This window comes from Artibeus jamaicensis, unplaced genomic scaffold (assembly GCF_021234435.1).
Source record: "Artibeus jamaicensis isolate MK-2021 breed Jamaican fruit bat unplaced genomic scaffold, CSHL_Jam_final scaffold_614, whole genome shotgun sequence".
NCBI lineage: Eukaryota > Metazoa > Chordata > Mammalia > Chiroptera > Phyllostomidae > Artibeus > Artibeus jamaicensis.
This window is the reverse complement of record NW_026522050.1, coordinates 1,447,263-1,467,533: the sequence shown is the minus strand read 5'-3', so window position 1 is coordinate 1,467,533 and position 20,271 is coordinate 1,447,263. Positions and strand designations below refer to the sequence as shown.

The following is a 20,271-nucleotide window of genomic DNA, read 5'->3' as shown; positions in this document are numbered from 1 at the left end:
CATTGATGTTTACATTGATGTTTCTCTCCCTCTCTCCTTCCCTTCCCCTCTAAAGATAAATAAATAAAATCTAAAAAAAAAAAAAAAAAAGAAACAATGTGTGTATATGTGAGAAAGAAGGGCATGCAGACAATGGTTACCCTCCAGACCCCATGGAAGTTTCTGTGCAAATGGCACCGACAGGACCCCTTCCAGCCAGTGCCCCGAGGCTGGGACTCCAGGACACAGCCTCTGCTAGGGAAGGTGGGGGCAACATCCAGAGAGCCCAGCCTCCCAGGGGGCGCCTTAACTGAGCCCCCAGGTCCTCATAAGCTGGGCAGGGTTATCAGGAAGGACTGGAGGCTCAGAGACGCGGGGCCTAAGGCCTCAGGTCACGTGGTCAGGTCAGAACCTCGCTGGGGGACCTGTAACCCTGCGCTCTGCTCTGGTCCAGCATCCTCCCAGCGGTCCCCTCACAACCGGCCCCAGGTGAGGCTGGACTCTGAGCTCTTGCAGGGATAGAGCCAAGAAACAGAGTCTGGACAAGGCGGCCTCCAAGGGCCACTCCTCCCCCCACTTCACTCAGCTTCTGCCACATGGAAGTGGGGCCGAGGCGGCGGCCCCCTGGCGAGGGGAAGCCGGGGCAGCCGAGGGCAGGCGCCCAGGGCCGTGCAAGTAGAGGCCTGTGGGGCATGGCCAACCCTGGCGGTGACACGGGTGTGGCTGGGTGCCTGGGCGAGTCAAGGTCAGGCCGAGGCCGAGCCGTGCGGGTGCACAGGGCGGTGCAGGTGCACAGGAGGCGAGGCTGGCGGTGGGCACAGTTTATTCCACTTCACGCAGAGGCTGACCCACACGCTCAGGAGCTTAGATACCGCACGAACCACACGGTGCCCGTGCCCCCACCTCTCCCGCAGACACAGAGAAACACTGGGCTGAGTGGGGTCAGCGTCCGAGGGTCCACAAGCCTCCATCCTGGGACAGGGCAGTAGTGTGGGACCAGGCGGTGGTGAGGGCAGCGTCCTTTCCCTCCCCCCCAAGAAAAAGTGCAGACAGGGCCGAGGCCCTGGGCAGGGAGGCCCCACTCTGGCAGTTGGCAGCAGGGAGGCCAGGGGCAGGGTCCTTCACGGTCCGTCCTGAGGGCCCGCCGCCACGCCGTGGGCACAGTGCACAGAAGGTGCAGGAGCTGAGGGGCCATTGCGGTTGGCTGGGCGTGCAGGCCAGCAGCGCCTGGAGTCCTCCACACCCTCGCTCAGTCCTGGGCAGCGTCTGCTCGCCACTTGAGAGCGTGGTCCTTGTGCGCATCGGGGAGGATCTGGTTGCGCATCCCACCGAGCAGGTTGGATGTGGCCTCTGTGGCCAGGATGAGGGGCTTCACCACCGTCGGAGGCAGCTGGCGGATCACGCCTCCCACGGCCCCCGTCAGCCCCTTCTGCTCGTGACCCCGAGACGCCACCTCACAGATGGTCTGAGCCGTGTCCAAGATGCCCTGTGGAGGTGGGCGGTCAGCGCGGGGGTCTGGGTGCAGAGTGGGTATGGGGTGACAGGAACAGGGCTGGGCCGCATTACCTCTCGAACGGTATCGTAGGCCTTGACCACGCCCTCCCGGAGGTCAGCTGGCTGCTGGCCCTTGCGCTGCCTTCGCACAGAGCGCTTGTCCTGCAGGGAGCGGGAGATGGGTTCCGCCGGGGACAGGATGTCGTACACCGTCTCAGCGGTGGCCTGGGGGAGCATGGGAGATGCCGGGTGAGGAGAGGTGGTCCAGGCAGACATGATGGAACCCCTGGGCCCCCAGTCCAGGGAGCCCACCGCCGCCCCAGCCCCAAGCCCATGCTGGCTCCAGGGGTCCTGCCAAGGTTCCCACCAGCCAGGTCAGGGGGCTTCAAGTGGACTGGCTGCCTCCTCAGGGGCTGTTCCTAATGTCCTCCAGACCCCAACCCCTCCTGCTGACCCCCACACCCGTGCACCCCCCCACCTGTCTGTGGTGCCCCACATGCAGCCTGCCTGAGCTGGGTGCATTGCCTGGCCTCGCCAGGTCTACAGGGCAGCCCTGCAGGTTAGGGGTGCCTCTCACTCCCCACATGGACCAGGGAGTCCATCACCAAGTCTAAGCTGCCTTCTGTCCGAGACTCCCCCTGTTCTTTGTGCCGTCTCTCATCTGGCATCACTCCCCCCCCCCCAGGCTCCTTGCCTGGAGGTGCCGCCCTCCAGGTGCCGCCCTGGGGGAGCCCCCTTAGATGCTGGCTCATCTCTCCAGCCTCCTCTCTGGAGACCTGCCTCCGCCCTCATGGGGCTGGACTTGCAGGGCCCAGAAAGCACCACACTCCCCATGTGTCACTCGCTCACACCCGCCTGTGACGGCCGCCTGTAAATGCCTGCCTGTCCCGTCCCAGTCCTCACACCATGGGTTTACCACACGACCTACAGCTGCCCCAGGACAGAGACCGGGGATCCATAGGGCCCAGTGAGGTGCAGGGCCTGAGTGAACCAGAGCCAGTCTGGGCCTTATCCTCCTGTCTATAAACAGGGCCCCCTTCCCTCCTCTTCAAGACTTGGCCGTGAGCAGAGACTCAGCAGGCTACGGAGCTTGGGGACACTCGTCTTCCTGCCGGGGGGCCACAGGGGGCCTTGGGAGAAGGGCTATGGGTTGCCAGCCAGTCACTTGGCCTCTCCTCTCCGTGACTGTTCCTCCTAAAATGTTCCGCACACTCAGACTACTCAGTCAGGGGAGCTTTGGGGACGGGATCGGACACCAGGGCAGGCCCTGCCGCCCTGCAGAGCTAGGCACCCTCACCTGGATGGCCTGCACCAGCCGGTTGCTGAGTTCCAGGGCTGCAGAAGCCGTCGAGGAGCCAAAGGAGGCAGCCCCCCGCTGCAGCCCCCGCATGAGGCGCCCGTCTTTCCTGTACTGCTCGATGGGCAGCCACAGCAGGTCCCGGAACCCTTGGACTGGGGTGGGGTGATGGGCTTGTCAGAGGTGGGAAGGCTGCACTGCCCCCACCACCCTACTTTAGGACCTCCCGTACTCATTCCCAATGGCAGCTTCTAGGCTGCCCAAGGGTATGGCAGTTTCAAGAGTTCCCAGAGCCAGATACTTACAGAGCTGGACAACTGAGTGCATGGGGCCAACTCCCCCCAGCAGGCCTGGTAGCTGGTTCTTGCGGATGTCCTGCAGCCACTCATTGAGAGCATAGCCCAGCACCTTGTCCACGCCCAGGAGTCTGGGAAGGGGAGGGGAGAGGGGGGCAGGGTGGGGCGGAGCCACACACTGAGGTGTCACAGGGCCGGGTAGAACGGAGGCACCTCAACACTCCCCGCGGCCCCACCCAGCCCTGTACAGGGATGGGGGGATAACTGTGCCCATTTTACAGAGGAGAAATTGAGGCCCCAAAGGATCGATGTCTTGGCCAAGGCCACACAGCCAGTAAGGACCAGAGCAAAGGGAAGAGCAGGGCCCTGGGAGAAGCTGGAGAAGCTGGAGAAGCCGGGGGTGCAGAGGGCTCACCCGTGCCGGCAGCAGAGCCGCTTCAGCTTCAGCTCGGAGCAGTTGAGCTGTGCCAGGCCGATGAGGAGGCCAGTGAATGTGCCCTGGGAGGCGGAGGGGTTGGGTTTATGTGGGGGAGCACAGCGGCCTGCCCAGTCCACCGGACCCCTCCTTGGCAGCCAGTGACGCCTGGTACGAGCCCTGGCCTCCTGGTCCCCAAAGACCAGGCTATACCTGAGCAGAACAGGAACCCCAAAACGCCCAGGGTACTCAGCTACCCCACCTGATGGCCCTGACTCACCACCTGGTCCATGGTGACGTGCTTGCCATGATAATCCAGCCAGATGGGCACCTCAGATGTGAATCGGAACTCCCTGGGGGTAAGAGCGGGTGCTTTAACCGCTGACCTGGCCCTGCACAGCCCGCCCAGGGCCCTGCCCACAGCCATACCTGAAGTAGATGGGCTGCTGCTCAGAGCCTTGCCCACCACCTGCGGCCTCCTGCACATCATCAGGGGCCTCTACGCCCTCGGGTGGCCCTTCCTGGGGGCCGCTGGGCTGTGCCCGGGTGTCAGGGTGAGCTAGAGATTAGACAGACCAGGGATGGGCCCAGGGCCAGCTGGGAGGTGGAAGGCCAAACCCCGCCCCTCCCTGGGCCAACCTCTCACCCTCAGCGGAGGCCTCTGCCAGCACCATGGGGTTGATGCCTGCTGCCAGGCTAGTAAAGAAGTCCCTAAGAAAGAGCAGGGCATCCTGTGGGGAAAAGGGTGGGCCACAGGTCAGGCTCAGGGCTCGGCAGCAGGGGGCCTCACCGTGGGCCCGCCCGCAGCCAGCTGGCTCACCTGGTCCACATTGAGGCGCAGGGGCAACAGCGAGACCCGGAGACAACACTCGGGTCCACCCATGTTGGTTGCGGGGGCCACATGCAGTGCTTTGATGGTGAGCTGGGGACAGAGGGTGAGCGCTGGACGATCGCTGGGCCGCAGGCCCTGGGTCCCTGCCCACTGCTGCTCAGCCGATCAGTCTGCGTCCACACAAGCTACCCTCTCAGCAGCTGGGCCGCCCAGAGCCCTCCCACCCCCCAGGCTCGCAGACAACCCAGGTGAGTGTGAGCGCACGCTCTCACACGCATGAAGACGTGGCCCCGTCCCCGCCTCGCTACACGATGGGGCTGCCCCAGTACCATGTTGGAGTGGGTGCGCCGTGGCATCCGCTCGCTGGTGTACATGTACAGGAACTTGTTGATCTTGGAGGAGGGGAGCCGGTCTCGGATCTCCAGCTCCTGCACCACAAACACCTGGCGCGACAGTGGCTGCTCCTCCAGCTCCTCGCCGGGGGCCGAGGGGCCCGCGGCTGGCTCCACTGGGTACACCTCATGCTGGAAGCTTACCTGGGGAGGCAGGGGATGGAGGCCTGAGACAGGCAGGCAGGGCCCAGGAAGGGATGGAGGGTTTGCCCAGGCCCCTACCCTTCCAGCCTCCCTTCCTGCATGTAAGCCCATCTCAGAGCCATGCCTGGAGGCTGCCTGGCCCCCCATGTGGCCACCCCATGGGCATTTCAAACCTACAAGGTCACACTGAACTCCTGATCTCCTCTCTCAAATCCATCTGCTCCATCATCCTAAGCATAAACCCCAGTTCAAACCTCGCTCTCCACCCTATCACCAGGGATGCTGATTCTGCATCCTTGAAACACCTGTAAAACCCACTCCACAAAGTTCCCATGGTGCGAAGTGCTGGCTGAACAGAAGGGATGAGACGACTGTCCCCCACCCATGCTGGCCTTTCACACCCCAAGCTCCTCACTCACCTTGCTGAGCTGGATCTCCATGAGGACCTGGTGCTGCCGCCCACTGCCCCCCTGCGAGCGCCAGGAGTTCTGGGGCCGGTTGGGGCCAGAGCAGCGAGAAGGGGAGCCCCGGGGACCCGCGAGGCCGACTCTTGCCCTGGGAAGGATAGGAGACAGGCCAACTCAGCCGAGAACACCCTTTTCTCACACCCTCCTCTCAGAGTGGGACTTTTGGCCTGTGGTGGGAGACCCTCCGCCGGGAGCTGGGTGGGATAAGGAAGGAGGAACTGAGGCCAGAGAGGGGAGGGTAGACTCAAGGTTACCAGCTGCCAAAGATCGGACTGGACCCCAGCCCAGGCCCCATCGTCAGCTGCCACCTGCACTCTCTTCCTCACCTGTGGCCGGGGTGGGGGCCAAAGTCTCGGCCTCCATAGAGGTGCCAGACAAAGGAGACCTCGCGCAGCACCACTCGGGTGCTGGGCACCGGGAAGTGGGCAGGTGCCCGCAGCAGGTCCGTGCTGCCCAGTGGCCGGGAGAAGTGCCCGTCCTGCACGACAATGAGGCCTGGGTGCAGCTGCGTCACCACAGGCTCCCCGTCTCGGGGCTGTAGGGAGGAGGCCGAGTGAGCATGCGTGGCCCAGACACCCTCCCCTGACCAGGCCACCCTCCACCCGGTTTCCGGCCTCGGGCCTCCCTCCCCATTTCTGCAGAAGACGACTCGTGGGTCACTGTCCACACAGCCTGTATCTGCACGTTCTGCCGGAATGGGGCCGAGCGCCCCTGCTCCGACTAGCCCTGTCTCCCTGGGACCTGGGTCTTGCTTGCGTGTGACATTCCCACTGGTGCTTGGAGGCCAAGAGGTCAGCACCCTTGCAGTCCGCACCCTGCCAACTAACCCCCTGCCCACACCCTCCCTACTCTGACGTGCCGTCCCTGTGCCCAGAATGCCACGCCTTCTCCTCCCCTGGCAATCCACTAGCTCCTTCAAAGCCCACAGTCAGGGCTGCCTCCCCAGGAAGACCGCCCAGCCTCACCTCCCACAGGAGTGGCCCCCTCCTGCCTCTCCCACGGCTCCATCTCTACAAGGGCCTGAAACTGCGCCACCCTCTCCCGCCACATCCTGCCCTTGCCCAGACTGCCCACCACACACCGGGATGCCTAGGCCGGGAGCATCAAGGATGCAGAACTCGTCACTGTCCAGAGTGTCTCCATCCCCATCCTCTTCCGTTTCATCTTCATTGGTCTCTGAGAAGGGCCCCAAACTGCCAGCAGGGACTCCAACAGGAGACGAGGGGGGCTGGGCCCCACTCCGTTCACCTGGGAACAGGTAGACTGACACAGGCGAGGCCTGAGGGAGGGGGCCACCTGTAGGAGAGAGAGCGGATATGGGGGAGCCTGACGTGGGTCCTGGCTGTGTCCACTGGCTCCAGAGGCCCCCTGGCCCACCTGAATGCTGGGTCAGCTCCCTCAGGTTGCGCTCCGTGTCCAGGAGAGCATCCGCCAGGTCCCGTTGGTTGATGAGGGCCGTCTCCACTGGGGGGCATGAGGACAGGGAGGCGGGGCTCTCGGAGAGCTGGGCCAGGCAGGGGAGGAGCGGTGAATGAGTGCCGGGGGGAGGGGCGGGGCCCCAGGGGTGCCCCGTGGCCAGGCCCCTGAGGGACCACGACTGGGGAGGGGACAGGCAGGCTCTGGGAGCCTGTGCCACCGGGTCTCACCTGTACCTTCTGGCCAGCGATTTCAGTGGGGCTGGGGGGCCGGGCCGGGGGGTGCAAGTCGCCTGTGTTCATTACGTACTGCAGCAGGTTGACCAGGAGGGCGCAGGAGTCGGCGCAGCTGTGCATGTGCACCACGCTGTTGGAGCAGCGCAGCTCGAACAGCGGCTGGCTCTGTGGGGGCGGGCGGGGCGCCGTCAGCCCAGGCTGTACCCTGTCTGTCCAGAGATGGGACAGGCTGGGTCTTCCCTGGGGTGGGTGAGCACACTGAGCCCAGAGGGTGGAAGGGGCTTGGCCTGGGGCTGCCCAAGGAAGTGGAGTGCAAACCCTGAGTGAAGGGCTTCATTAAACCCGACTCCTTTGCCCCTGACCCCAGCCAGCCAGGCAAGGCCTCCATTTTACAGATGAGGAAACTGCCTCACTGCAGAGGCCCTGGCTGCACCTGCCTTCGAGTGGCAGGCCTCCCACTGAGGAACGCCCACGGTGGGCCTGGCCCTTCCCAACAGAGCCAATAACCACAACCCAGTGAGGGAAGGACACGCAGTGACCTGACCTGTGCCCAGGCCCAGGGAGCAGAAGCAAAGAGCCGGTGTGTGGTGGAAGGGGGGCCCTCTGCAGGTACTTTGGCCCCGACACTGCTCCGGCCCCAGGGATTCTGGGAAACAGATGCACTCACCAGTTTGCCCCCCGTGCTCCCCTTCCAGGTTTTGATCACGAGCTCCAGGAGGTCAACATCCAAGACACAGACATAATCTGAAGCAGAGGACAAGAGACGTTCCTACTGCCTCCTTACACCCAGCCCAACACACACACCACCCGGGGGAGAATCGGGGTTTATCTGGGTACAGCCCTGGAGTGCGTGCATGTGGAGAACTGGCCACTGGGGGAGGGAGGACATGGACTACACTGTGTGTGGCCGGGGCCCACGGTCCCTCAGAGGGGAGCGAGCCCAGCCCAGGCCCTGCCCACCTCGCCGCAGATCCAGGGTCTCCACCTCACACTTGTTGGACAGGTACAAGGCCGAGTCGTCGAGGATGAACCTGGTGGGGAACAGGGCTGAGAAGGGCCCGGAGCCCCTGCAGGCGGCAGCTCCATAGCAGCGGCCGGGGCGGGGCGCCCAGAGACAGGCAGGGGGCACCCAGGGCGGGTCCCAGGCCCAGGAGACCCTGGTGGGAGCCCTCCCTGGCCTCGGCGCATGTACGGGGAGGGCGTGCCTGGTTTCTCGTGTCGCAGGCCCAGATCCATCTGTTCCCCTAAGCACTTCTAGCTCCCCCGCCGCTCCTGGGCCTCACGGCAGCCCAGGGACGGGAGGGCCCTGTCTTTCCCTCATGCGTTGGTTGTTCTTGTGAAGTGAGCCCTTCTTTTTATTTTATTTTTTAAAGATTTTATTTATCTTCAGAAGGGAAGGAGAGAGGGAAAGAAATATTGTGTGGTTGCCTCTCATGCGTCCCCTGCTGGGAACTGGCCTGCAACCCAGACATGTGCCCGGACTGGGAATCGAACTGTAATTCTTTGATTCACAGGCCTGCGCTCAATCCACTGAGCCACACCAGCCAGGGCGAGCCCTTCTTTTAATGGCAGCGTAACACGAGCCCCTTTCGATTATTTTAAAATGTAGAGATAAAAAGGACATGGTCCCTAACCCCAGTCCCAAATTCCGATATACCTCTCCTTCCACTCTCTTTTATGAAGCTACGGAGAGATGCTTGTGCATACCTGCTCATAAGTCTTTATACTAAACATCTGCAGTTCCACGTCATACTTTTCCCAGTAAACACTACTGTGGCATTTCTCGGTATTTTTCTATGTTGTTCTGACTTGACCTAAACGCCGGGCAAGCCACGTTTACCGACTGGGGTTGTGATTTGGGGGCATTTGGACTGTGAGTCTGGCTGTTTTGAACTGTGCTGTGGAGGCACCACATTCCGGCTGTTTTATCCTTCTACCCTAGCACAGCGACCAGAAGCAAACTGGGCCCAGAGGAAGTGATCATGACAGAGAGCACGAATGCCTGGAAGGCTCTGATCCCCTGGTCCGACCGCCCTCTAATAAGGTGCATCCAATTCTCAGGGAGGATCATTACTTGAATGTACAGGAAGGTTCAGAGAGTGGCCTGAGGACACAGAGCAGGCAGACAGCACAGGGGCTGCAGTGGCAGCTGCAGCTCAGCTTGGGAGGGCGGGGGCTGCATACCTGAGCAGGAAAGTGGAAGTGTCCATGATGATATTACTGGAGAGGGTGAAGGTCTCGGCGGTGATAAGCACACGCACAGGGAGGTAGAGGGGCCTGGGGGTGACAATGAAGCTGGGGCAGGCTCCTCACACACACGCGCCAGAGCCTGCCCCCTGCCCCTGGCACCCAGCCTGGGTACCTGTAGTCCACAGCGCAGGAGAACAGGTGTGTGTGCAGGACGGTAATGACCGTCGGGGGCAGGTAGCCCAACACTGGGTCGTCCAGCACATCTAAGAACTCCAACAGCTTTGGGGACCAGGTGGGAGAGGTGGTGAGGACAGGGCTCTTCCCCCTCCCAGCCCCCCACCTCAACCATGACACCAGCCTCCTCCCGGCCTTGGGACCTGTCTACCCATGCCACCCTCCCTCACCTGGGAGTGCCAGCTTTGTTCCGGTAGGGTCACATAGTGGCGTAGGGTGGCTCTATGCAGCCTGAGTGTCACCAGGAACTCCTGGGGGTGGGACACAGTCAGTGAGAGGGAGCAGCTCTCCATGCACTGGGTGGGCAGAATCAGACATGGCTGTACCTTGATGTTCTTGTGGGGGTCTAGGTGGATGCGCACAGCGGTGGACAGCATATGAGGGCCTTGGCCCTGGCTCTTTCGGCCTGAGGCTCCCCGCTCGGTCACCCCTTTCTCCGATGGGTAGATGGTTGGGACCAGCTGGGCCGGGGGAGTGAAGGTGGGCAGCTCCAGGTGATCAGGCAGCAGGTAGTCCTCCACGGCCGCTGCAGAAGCATCTGGTGAGCCCCCTGCCAAGCCAGCTGACCACCCACTTAACTGAGGGCCCACATCCCTCCTGAAAACCCCCACCCCTGTCCACAGACCCCAGACGACTGGCCCACAGCCCTCACACCTCGGTGGTAGAGCGTTGCCTTCTCAGCCTCCAGGCAGAAGTAGCCGAGTCCCGACTGGCCTCGGTACTGCGAGACGTTGAAGATGGTGCCTTGCTCCACGTCCAGCACCAGCTCACCGTGCACAGCCTCCAGCAGCCTCCCATCCTCATCCTGCAGACAGGGCACGTGGCTCGGCCTCACCAGCTATGCGGAGCAGTGCCCAGGCCCTCGGGGGCAAGGGGCCCTCCTAGAGCCCTGGCCTGACTAGGATCAGCTCTGGCATCTGCACGGACTCTGCTGGAGGCCCGGGCCAGCATTGTGTCTTGCCAGAGGGGAAGACTTGCCCCTGTCCAGTCTGCCCCCTAGCACCATATGGTGCCCACCTGCACCCTTTGCATGGTGCCTTACATACAGCAGGTGCTGCTAAGTGGCTGAGTGGGGTCCAGTGAGTGCTGCTGGCTGGACAGGCCCCGCTCAGCCCCCCACTGCCTGGGGCCCATTTCCCACACTCCCAGCTCGGCACCGCTCACTCGGGTCTCAGTCCCCTGTCAATGGGGGCTCTGCAGTCGGGAGCTCACCTCTCTGGGGCTGCCCTCACCTTGGTCTCACAGAGGGCCGTGACTCGGCCCTTCAGCACGGTCACCAGTGTAGTCAAGGTGCTCTGGGAGTGAGGACTCGGGGACTCAGGGGCGGCCTGGGGGGCACCGGATGCCCCCACTGAGAAGAAGTGGGCATCCTCGTCATCTGAGTCCGAGTCTGGGGTGAGATCAAGAAGCCAGTGGAAAGGAGGTCGGGAAGGGTTGCCCCAGCCCCGCCCAGCTCCAGGGGCCCCAGACCCGGCCAAGCGCCCCTCCTACCCAGCTTGAAGGCTGACTTGCACATCTTGAAACTGTCATGGCAGAAGCCCGAAGGGCCCGAGGAGCCAGGAGGGTGAGTGGCGCGGGTGGAGGCGGGGGCCGGAAGCAGGTCTGCCGGCTCCCACATGAGCAGGTCATTGTTGATCCTGAGACAGGTGGGTGGAGGGTGGCCGTGAGGGAGGACCAGCGCGGCCCCGCCACAGCCCCCGCCCGCCCGCCCGCCTGCCCGCATCGTCACCTGTTGTAGAGGCTCTCGTAGACATCCTTGCTGGGCAGGAAGACGTGGGCGCAGGGCAGGACCACTTCCAGGCTGCAGCGAGACAGCCTCAGGGCGCAGCTCTGGAAGCTCCTCATCTCCTCAGGGTCTCCCGGGATCACCATCTATGGGGGGGGAGGGGGAGGCGTCTGGGAGGAGGCAGGGCCTGCCGCTGGCTCAGCAAGCAGACCCAGACCTGCTTCCTAACCTGCTATCACTCATTCATTCTTTTTTTTTTTGAAGACTTATTTTTAGAGAGGGGAAGGGAGCGAGAAATAAAGGGAGAGAGACATCAATGTGTGGTTGCCTCTCACACCCCCCAACTGGGGACCCAGCCTGTAACCCAGGCATGTGCCCTCACTGGGAATCAAACCAGCGACTCTGGTTCGCAGGCTGGCGCTCTGTCCACTGAGCCGCACCAGCCAGGGCCATTCGTTCACTCTTACTCACTCATTCCACAGGAGCCCTTTCCTGCTGGGACGGCAGTCTGCTCTGAGGGCCTCACACGTTAATTCCTCCACCCTCAGGACAGGCCTGAGAGAGGTCGTTGTGCCCGCTTTTCAGATGAGGAAACTCATCTGTACGTAACTCTCCGAGAGGTTGGGCCCCAGGCTGAGATGACGTGGCCGCTGGGCAGCAGAGTCTGGACCGAGACCCAGACTTTCTGGCACAGGGGCCAGACCCTTAACCACCTCTCATTCAACCCTCACCACCTTCAGAAGAGAGGGTCCCAAGGCCTAAACGTACAGTGCCAACGAGTGACCAATGGGACAGGGCCCTCACCAGCACCCTCACTCCTGGGCCCCACAGGCTGGGTTGCTTTCAAATGGACTTTGAATGAGATGATGAAAGAGATGAAATTTTCGCTGGTGCTGGGTCATGTCACCTGGGGCCCCAGGTAGTCCTTTCCCCTGGCCCACAGCCACCACGTGGCTTCCACGGGACCCAGGGCCCCCAAGACTCACCTCCTCGGTCTCGTACATAGTCCTCTTGGAAGAGAAGGGCGAGGGCTCGGGCTCCCGCAGCTCACACGGGCTCTCAACAGACATGTCCAGCTCCTGTCCCTTCTCTGGGCCCACTTCCCACTGTGTGCTGCCGATCTGGGGGTTCAGGGTCACCACTACCCTGCCGGGCACAGGCCTGTCACTGGCAGGTCCCCTGAGCCCAATTCCAGGTGGCCTCGTGCCACCCTCAGGAGCAAAGTCCCCCTCTGCCGTTTGCCCCTGGCAGAGCCCCCACTTACTGGGGCAGGAAGTATTTTCGACCAGGGCTCTTGGGATCTGGGGCTTTGGAGACTCGCAGGCAAGGTACAGGTGGCTTTTCTCCATCTTCATAGGTGCCTGGAGGGGAGGGGGAAGAACAGGGGATGGTCACTGACGCCTGTCCCCATTTCTCCCTCAGTGCCACATGGAGTCAGCGGTGGCTATCCTTTCCTGTTTACGGACCCGGGTGCTCTCTCATGCAGCAGCCCAAGGATAAAGGCCCTGTCCTGCCTACTCCCCCATGACCCCGCCTCTTCGGGAGCCCTAGGCCCATCTCTGCTGGAGACCAGGCCAGAGCCCCTGCCCCAGATACTGTCTGCTTCCCAAGGGCTCTTACCGTGTACATCAGAGCAGGTAAGTTCCAGGCGGGTGGGGGTGGGGGGGCCAGGCCCACTGCTCAACTCTGTCCGGAAGTGGGGCTCACTCAGTTCCAGCCGCAGCTGCTCCGCCCGAACAGCCTGGCCTGCCCAGGGATCCCTCTCAGGCCGCAGGTCGGCAATGGGGAAGCGCAGCTGAAGCGTGGCCCGGGGCGCTGACAGCCGCACCACCGTCTGCTGCTCGGCAGCTGGCGGGGACTCTGTCTGCGAGAAGGTACAGGGGTCACAGCTGCTGCCAGGGCCCCCACCACGGTGACCATGAGCCACAGTGCCTGTGCCCCACTCCCAGCCCTGGCCAGGCACCTTACCAGCAGGCCGGCGGGTGCCTCGGGAGGGGTAAAGGAGGCCAGGTGCAACAGGGCAGTGAGCCGGTCCAGGGCCCCCAGCTCCACCTCTGCCTGGAAGTCGGCCAGGTCCAGGGCCAGTTCTGAGCGGCAATGGCAGGTGGCTGTGCGCCGGGATCGGCTCTGAGGTTGAGGGTGTTCAGGTCAACAAGGGCTGTGGGGTGGCTGAGGGCAGGGCGGGAAGGGGTCCCCTTGAGCAAAAACAGAGAGGCCTCCCAGGTGGTGGTGAAAAGCGCTTGGGCAGGGGACTTAGGAGGGGACCAGGAGACTGCTACCACCCTGCCAGAGGCAGATGACCCTGCTTGTTTAATGAAAGCCACCCACGAGTCACCACACCCAACCCTGGAGGTTAGCGGGCGACCGCCATGATGAGCCGGTGAGGGGCACCCAGGTTCAAATGTGCTCAGGGGTCTTCGGGTGGGGAGGTGTGCTCTGCTTGGAGCAGGCCAGGGAGGTAGCAGAAGAGACTGGACTGGGGGTGTGGTGTCAACGCACTATGAGAAGCAGCCAAGGGTCTTCAGGCCCAGAGTGGGGTGGGTTACCTTGGGCACACGGCGCAGCGTCTGCGTGTGGCGCAGGTGGGCACAGGGCTGAGCCGAAGCCTGGGAGCCCTGGCTGCTGGGGAAGCTCAGGATCTGGGGTGGGACGTGAACGGTGAGAGGATCAGGCCAAGCCCTCTCATCCACCCCGACCTCCAGGCCCAGGCTGCACACACTTGCCGCTGGCCCTCACCTCCATGTACTCAGGTTGTGAAGTGCCCCTGGGCCACAGACACTCCAGCACTTCAAGCTGCCCGAAGTGCATTTCCGTGCTGGTGGTCCGGCGGCCCCGGCCGGTCTGCAGCTCCCAGGACAGCTGCACAGCTGCACCCGTTAGCCTGCAGAAAAGAAGCTGGGCATCAGGCAGGGGACTGCGGGGCTCAGGGAGTCTCTGCTCAGGCCCCTGCCTTGGGCTTGTACCGAACATGGCTACAGGGACAGGCCCTCTGGAAGCGCAGTCGGAGATGGTAGAAGTCACGGGAGCCGAAGGGCCCATCCTTGGCAGCATCAAACTCAGCAAAAAAGTGGGTGGTGAGGTCAGGTGGTCCAGAAGGCGGGGCGGATGTCTCAAGCAAGGTCAGGGTCATGCCCCCCAAGGTCATCTTCAGTAGCGAGTCAGGGCGCATGGTGTCCGGATGGGGTGTGAGGGCCGTCTTGCCTGAGGGGACAGAGGCTTCACCAGGGGCTCCCCAGAGTTCAAGGGCAGCCCTGCCCAGCCGGACCGCGGCTCTGGGAGGAGGCTTGGCCAGGCATTGAGTCCAGGCTAAGTTCAACCCTCTCAAGGGAACTTCAAGGACTACAGGTGACAAAACACTCAAACCAGTCCCTTACACATACAAGCTCTCAATAGATGGCGAAAAACCACACAGCCCACAGGTCATGCCTGGTTACCCTCACTTACTGAGAGGGGAAATTACGTCTTGGAGAGTGGAAGTGCTCATCCAAGTTCACTGACTCTAGAACCCAGGTTTTGTCCATTGTATCGCTAGCCTCCCCCCGAAACCAAGTCACCCACGGTGGACCGGCATGGTACCACGGGAGGCCTCCTGCATACATGTGACATCACAGCCCTGAGGCCACTTCCTTTCTTTCTGCCTCTGGAGCACTCACCGATCGGGTGGCCCTGGGCAGGGAGCTGGCGTGGGGTCACGTCACTGTGCACGGAGGAGCCCAGGTCTACGTCGGAGAGGGAGAGCTCAGAGAGGGCGGAGGTCACGCTGCTGGTGAGGCCCGCCATGGAGAAGAAGAGGTCTGCGGGCCGGGTGAGGGCGTCAGGGACAGTGGGCTTGGCCCCCCGACTCCTGTACCCACACTGGCCACCCTGCCAGCCGCAGGCCTGGCCCCACACCCACCAGTGCTGTCCAGGTTGACAAGCGGGTTGGTAAGGGGGTCAGGACTGAGGGGCTCGGTCACAGCCCCCGCCTGCAGCTGCTGGTTCAGGTCCTGCTCGATCAGCCATAGGTCTTCAGCACCTAGTGGGCGGCTCTTGTTCAGCTTGTCATCCAGGGCCTTGGGGTCTACAGTGGAGGACACTTCCTGGCATCAGTCCAACCTGGCCGGCCGCTCTCCAGCAGCCGTCCCACCCCCTGAATTGCCCAGAGGCCTCACCTGCCAGGCTCATGGCACCGAGCAGTTCCTGAAGCTGCTGGAGCTGCTGTGGGGTTAGGAGCAGGTGCAGGGAGCCCAGCTGTCCGGCCACCTCCAGCTGAGGGCAGAGGGGGCAACCAGAAAGCCTATACTTGCCACCCAGGCCCCCCCGAGAGCCACTACCCACCTGCCCTCACCCTGTGGAGGAAGGATACCAGTTGCCAGGCTAAGCTTTCTCACCAACTACCTGAGTGACCCTGGCCACGACTTGACCCCTCTGAACTTCAGTTTCTCCAGTTGCCAAGAAGGTAGCAACTTCCCCCACCTGACGACCCAATTTGTCCCGAAAAGATAAACCTGGCTAAGTAATTCTGAGGTGGAGTATGTCACCTCCTCCCCACGGGCCCAGGGACTCACCCTGGGGCCTGGGAAGGCCTCATTCTGCTTCAGTTTCACTGTCAACTCCATGTACCCTGAGCAAGTGCCGATCTGTAAAGGGGGCTCTGGGGCATGTTCCTGGGAGGCAAGAGAATATAAGAGCAGAGGAGTCAAGAAGATGCCATCAAGGCTCATCAGAAGGGAGAGAGGGGCAGAGGAGTCAAGCGCCAGAGAGGGCAGAGATTAAAAGAAGAAAGAGACTGTGGGGATCGGGGTTGACCCACCTGTGGGGGAAGCTCCTCGAAGTGCAGGCGGACCCCCGCCAGCTGCAGCAGCTTGTGCAGGAAAGCGGGAGGCTGGTGCACATCCACTGGGGGTGCCTGGCTTGGGTCCCGCATGGCCTCGTCACAGTATTCTAGTCTGGGGAGTGCAGAGTCAGCCTTTGTCCCAGTCAACCCAGGCGTAGAGCCCGCCTCCCTGCACAGAATTCTGTTCTAGGGGTCTGGGGTCATGGAGCTGCCCATCGTAGCCAGACTGTCCTGGACCCCCACGGCCAGTTCTTGCTCCTTGGACCCTCTGAGTGTAACCTGATGCTTGAGGGGTCCCTTTGCCACTCTGTGTCTGTACCACCTGGCCCTGGGACACCACTCACGGCTCACAACACAGCCCACCACCTTGCTGTGGTCACTGCCCAGGCCCACGCAGACATGCTCTGCCACTTCCCAGGAGCCTAGGCTGGGGGTAGGGTCAGGGCCAGGGCCATCTGTAGCCCCTCACACCCCCTGTCCCTCACTCCGGCCCACCCACCAGGCTTGCACCTACCTCTGCACATGGACTTCTACTGCCGTGCCATGCTCCCCATCACCCGGGGAGTGCTCCACCCTCACGACAGTGTCCAGGAAGGTCACCCTGATCCTCCGCAGCACTGAGGAGTAAGGAGGGGGTCTCGGGTAAGGTAGAGCTGTAAAGGACAGGAAGAATTTCCCCCTCAGGGTAGCAGGGTGGCCAAGAGGGGCCTGCTTACCAGTCTCGATGGTCTGGGCGAACATCTCCAGGCCCTCCAGGGGCTGTGGTGGCTCAGAGGGCTCAGGCAGCCCATCCCGCAGGCACTCCTGAGCCAGCTGCAGGCTTGTGGTCATGCACGAGGCCCAGCTCTGCGAGTCAGCAGGCCCCGGTCCTGCAGGTAGGAAGAGGGTCTCAGGGCAAGCAGGCCCAGCCAGCTCCTGAGTGACCAGGCCCACTCCCACCACTTGCTCTCCCACCCCCACCCCACCCCCAGCCTTAGCCTGCCCTTAGCCTACCTGTGCCCTGACGGGGCTGCAGGGTGAGTTGGAGGCCTGACACTTGAACGGTGCAGTGGTCAGTGAGCAGCGCGGCCCAGGGCACAGCCACCTCGATGGAGCCCACGAAGCCTTCCACCAGCTCCAATGGCGATTCCATGGACTCCAGCACCTCGTTCACAGACTGAGAGCAGACAGGGGACAGACCTGGCTCAGGAAAACCCCAAACTGCCTGTCTCCCTGGCTGCTGCATCCTTTGTCTGCTCTGCTTTGGAGAGCACCCTTGCTCCCCCGGATTCTCTACAACACTACCTACGAGGTCCTACCTTTGCTCATGTGGACCCCTAGCCTTGGTGGGTCCTATCACTGCGTCACCCAAACACGCCCAATCTTTCAAACCAGAGGGAGAGCTGAAGGACGAAGTGGAGGGAGCCGGGTGGAGGACGGAAGGTGGAGTGTTCCAGGCTTGGGACCAGCACACTCAAAGGCCCGGCAGAGAGTGCACCAGCACTGCAGCTGCGCTCTGGGCAGCCAGAGTTCTCGGGGAGTGTCCAGAAGAGGTAGGCAGGGGATGCCCCCAGACTCAAAACACTTGGTGTAGCTGTACATCTCTCTGCGGCACAGGCTGAGCACCCCTCCCCCATTACAGATGGGGGAACAGTACCCCCACCAGCCTGGGAGCTCCTGGAGAGTAGAAGCCCACCTGCGTTCCGGGCGAAACCCGGAGAGGGTCTCAATAAGCATGTGTTGGATCCATGAGTAAACACACCAGAAGGCCCAGAGAGATCAAGTCCAAACTCCTCACGTAAGATTCACAGATGGGGAAACTGAGGCCTAGAGAGTAGACGAGACTAGCCTCGTCACCCAATGCACTGGACCAATGTCTCTCTGCTTATCCTATCTCAGGGTCCCCAGGCACCAGGCTTCTTCCAAGGTCTTCAAGGTAGAGGCTGCAGGCAGAGCAGCTGGGGGGAGCAGCTGGCTGCTGGAAAAGCACCTGCATTCCACTGGGGCATAACTAGCTAGGAGCCAATTCAAACCCAACAGGAGGGCAGGGCTGGGTGCGGCGGGCGCATTTCTTGGCACTGAAGTAGGAAGGGGCAGCTTAGAGGTCTGAGAAGGCTTCCTGCACTGGGACTCACAGGCAAGAGGCTACCAGGAGGTGCCCCCAACTCTGGGCTCAGGGGACTTCCCTTACCCCACATTAGCTCAGGAAGAACTATCCCTGAGGCCCAACTCTTCCTGCCCAGATTGTGCTGCAGCCAGCCATGCTGCCTGCCCAGCCAGAAAACTGAGAAGCCCCTGCCCTCCTGAGCTGATGCCTCTAATTGGTGGTTCCTTTGCAACTTTCCAGGTCAGCTGAGCTGTGAGTCAGGACCCCTCACTGCGCCAAGACTCACCTCTGACCCTGACCTTACTTCTTTCTGCCTCTTCACTGTCTCCCCAGCCTCCTTCCTGACTGGAGCCTGACCTCTTCGACCCTCCCTGTGGGCTTCCCTCCGGGCTTCCCTCTTGATGGGGATGTTAATTCCCAATCCCCTCCTCAAACAACCACTTGGTCCCTCCCACTCTCCCAAAAGCAGGAAGTAGTCAGAAGCCTCAGCAGTCACACGAGGTGTTGATCAACACTGGTGCTGACGCGGTTGTTGACATCCACATCCGGAGGCGAACCCCACCCACTGGGCCCAAGGCTGTAGGGTCAGGAGGTCAGGGGACCTTTCCCACAGGTGTCCTCAGCAGGGCTCCGGGCCCCTACCAGTCTTCCGTGGCCAGGGTCATGGCCCCAAGTCTATCACTGCCCTGGCCTGGTCCTACCCGAACCCCCTAGTTCCTCGGCTCCACTCCCTCCTCACCCTCTCCTTAGTCCCTCCACCACGCTCCTCGAAATCAAGGCCCAAACTCAATGTGCTTATTCTGGCATTCTCCAGACAAGTGACATCCCTCTCCCCGGCCTCAGCTTCTCCTCTGGTTTAGTGGCCACAAGGAACCCCTTCCTGCCCAGGTTCTTGCTCTGGAGGCGATCAGACGGGTCCTTCTGACGCCTGAAAAGGGCCGGATTTCCATGGCCTTAACACGCCTAGTACCTGGTCCCTCGGCCAGACCCTTTCTCCGGGAGCCTCAGGTCGCTGCGGCCCTGTGCCCCCCACCTTCTTGCCAGGCTCCGGCCTGGCTCCTCACCCAGATCTCCAGGTGGATATCCCGCAGGGCAACGCTGCCCTTGTACAGATCGAGGCTGAGCTGGTCTAGGCTGAGGTGCTCCTGGAAAAAGTGACCCAAGTAGTGGTGCAGCAAGTAGCGGCAGACCCGCTCTTTCACACAGTTCGACCATGGCCACAGCCATCGTGACATCTCGGAGACCGCCGGGCCCGGGCCGCCTCCGCTCGCCGCCCGCCGGCGATCCCTGTCCGGCTACGCTGTTCACTAGAGCCTCGGGTTCGCCCCGCCGCTTCTCTCAGCGCCAGGCCGCGCCCCCGGGTGCTCAGCCACGCCCCCCACGCTCACAACCATTGGCTATTGCAAAGGGCGAGGCCTACTGATTGGCCGAGGGGGGTGGAGCCTTCAGGCACCAAAAAGAGACTAGGCTCTCTGCGTGATATAGTGCTCCCAATCTTGATTTACGCTTGCGTATAAATTCTTTGTGGGAGGACCTTTAACCTTCTACTAGCTGCGGGAGGGCTGTTGCTTGAAGTGCCAGTTCTCGCAGAGGAATGCGCATGTGCATACTTATCCAATTAATTTTAAGTAGTTGGGAACGGTTTAAAGGAACAGTGACTCATAAAACTTCGTAGAAGGCTTCCCAGAGAAATAAAGTAGGTAGGAGAGCCCTTGCACGCATCTGCAGACACAAATAAATAAACATTTGCAGCTTACAGAGTACTTTACTATCCTTTATCTGTTTCAACTCTAATAAGAACCATGTAAAGTAGAGGTTATAGTCACCATTTTACAAATAAGAAAACAGCTTTGTAAAGGTTGCTGTGAGTGCATTACCAAGGTCCTTTTCCACTCTTCCCCTGCAAAGCTTGGCAGGACATTTACTGACCCTTCCTTCTTTCTGCAGTTGGTCAGAACTTCATCCCATTTGGAATAATAGCTTTTCATCTTTCTAGTGCTAAAATTAATGAAGAATGGGTTCCAAATCCCTTGAGTAGGGGGGTCTATTGTTTTTTGTACAGCCAGTGAGCTAAGAATGGTTTTCACATTTTTAAATAGTTGGGAAAAAAGCAAAGGAAGAATGAGATTTCATGACATGCAAAGATCATATGAAATTCATATGCCAGTGTGCATTAGTAAAGTTTTAGTGGAACATAGCCAAGTTAATTTAATCAAGTACTGTCTAGGGCTGCTTTCTTGCTACAGCGGTG

The 20,271-nt window shown here is 61.4% G+C and overlaps 1 protein-coding gene and 1 long non-coding RNA gene across 3 annotated transcripts; one reads left to right on the top strand and one right to left on the bottom strand.

Annotated features, from left to right (window-relative positions):
- Nucleotides 1–785: 785 nt before the first annotated feature.
- Nucleotides 786–19,357, bottom strand: ATG2A (autophagy related 2A). 2 transcript variants are annotated; one of them, XM_037146441.2, is made up of 41 exons: nt 19,085–19,357; nt 16,928–17,090; nt 16,651–16,803; nt 16,449–16,551; nt 15,911–16,046; nt 15,666–15,764; nt 15,270–15,366; nt 15,014–15,178; nt 14,772–14,912; nt 14,082–14,319; nt 13,855–13,999; nt 13,665–13,757; nt 13,087–13,245; nt 12,739–12,982; nt 12,383–12,479; nt 12,105–12,264; nt 11,122–11,264; nt 10,884–11,029; nt 10,625–10,782; nt 10,047–10,197; nt 9,719–9,918; nt 9,563–9,643; nt 9,331–9,437; nt 9,153–9,245; nt 7,929–7,999; nt 7,636–7,712; nt 6,963–7,133; nt 6,694–6,820; nt 6,398–6,612; nt 5,643–5,851; nt 5,269–5,404; nt 4,643–4,849; nt 4,302–4,403; nt 4,128–4,212; nt 3,911–4,040; nt 3,762–3,834; nt 3,482–3,564; nt 3,076–3,197; nt 2,771–2,925; nt 1,546–1,698; nt 786–1,465 (listed from the first exon to the last, which is right to left on the bottom strand). In XM_037146441.2, exons 1-41 carry the CDS (start codon nt 19,253–19,255, stop codon nt 1,229–1,231), a joined length of 5,796 nt encoding a protein of 1,931 aa, XP_037002336.2. In that variant the 5' UTR covers nt 19,256–19,357; the 3' UTR covers nt 786–1,228. The 2 variants fall into 2 exon arrangements, with proteins under 2 accessions (XP_037002336.2, XP_037002337.2); XM_037146442.2 differs by having other exon boundaries at nt 6,969–7,133.
- Nucleotides 17,204–19,042, top strand: LOC128626512 (uncharacterized). Its single transcript, XR_008390476.1, has 3 exons — nt 17,204–17,466; nt 17,556–17,711; nt 18,261–19,042. It is a non-coding gene; the product is annotated as an uncharacterized LOC128626512 (long non-coding RNA).
- Nucleotides 19,358–20,271: the final 914 nt, after the last annotated feature.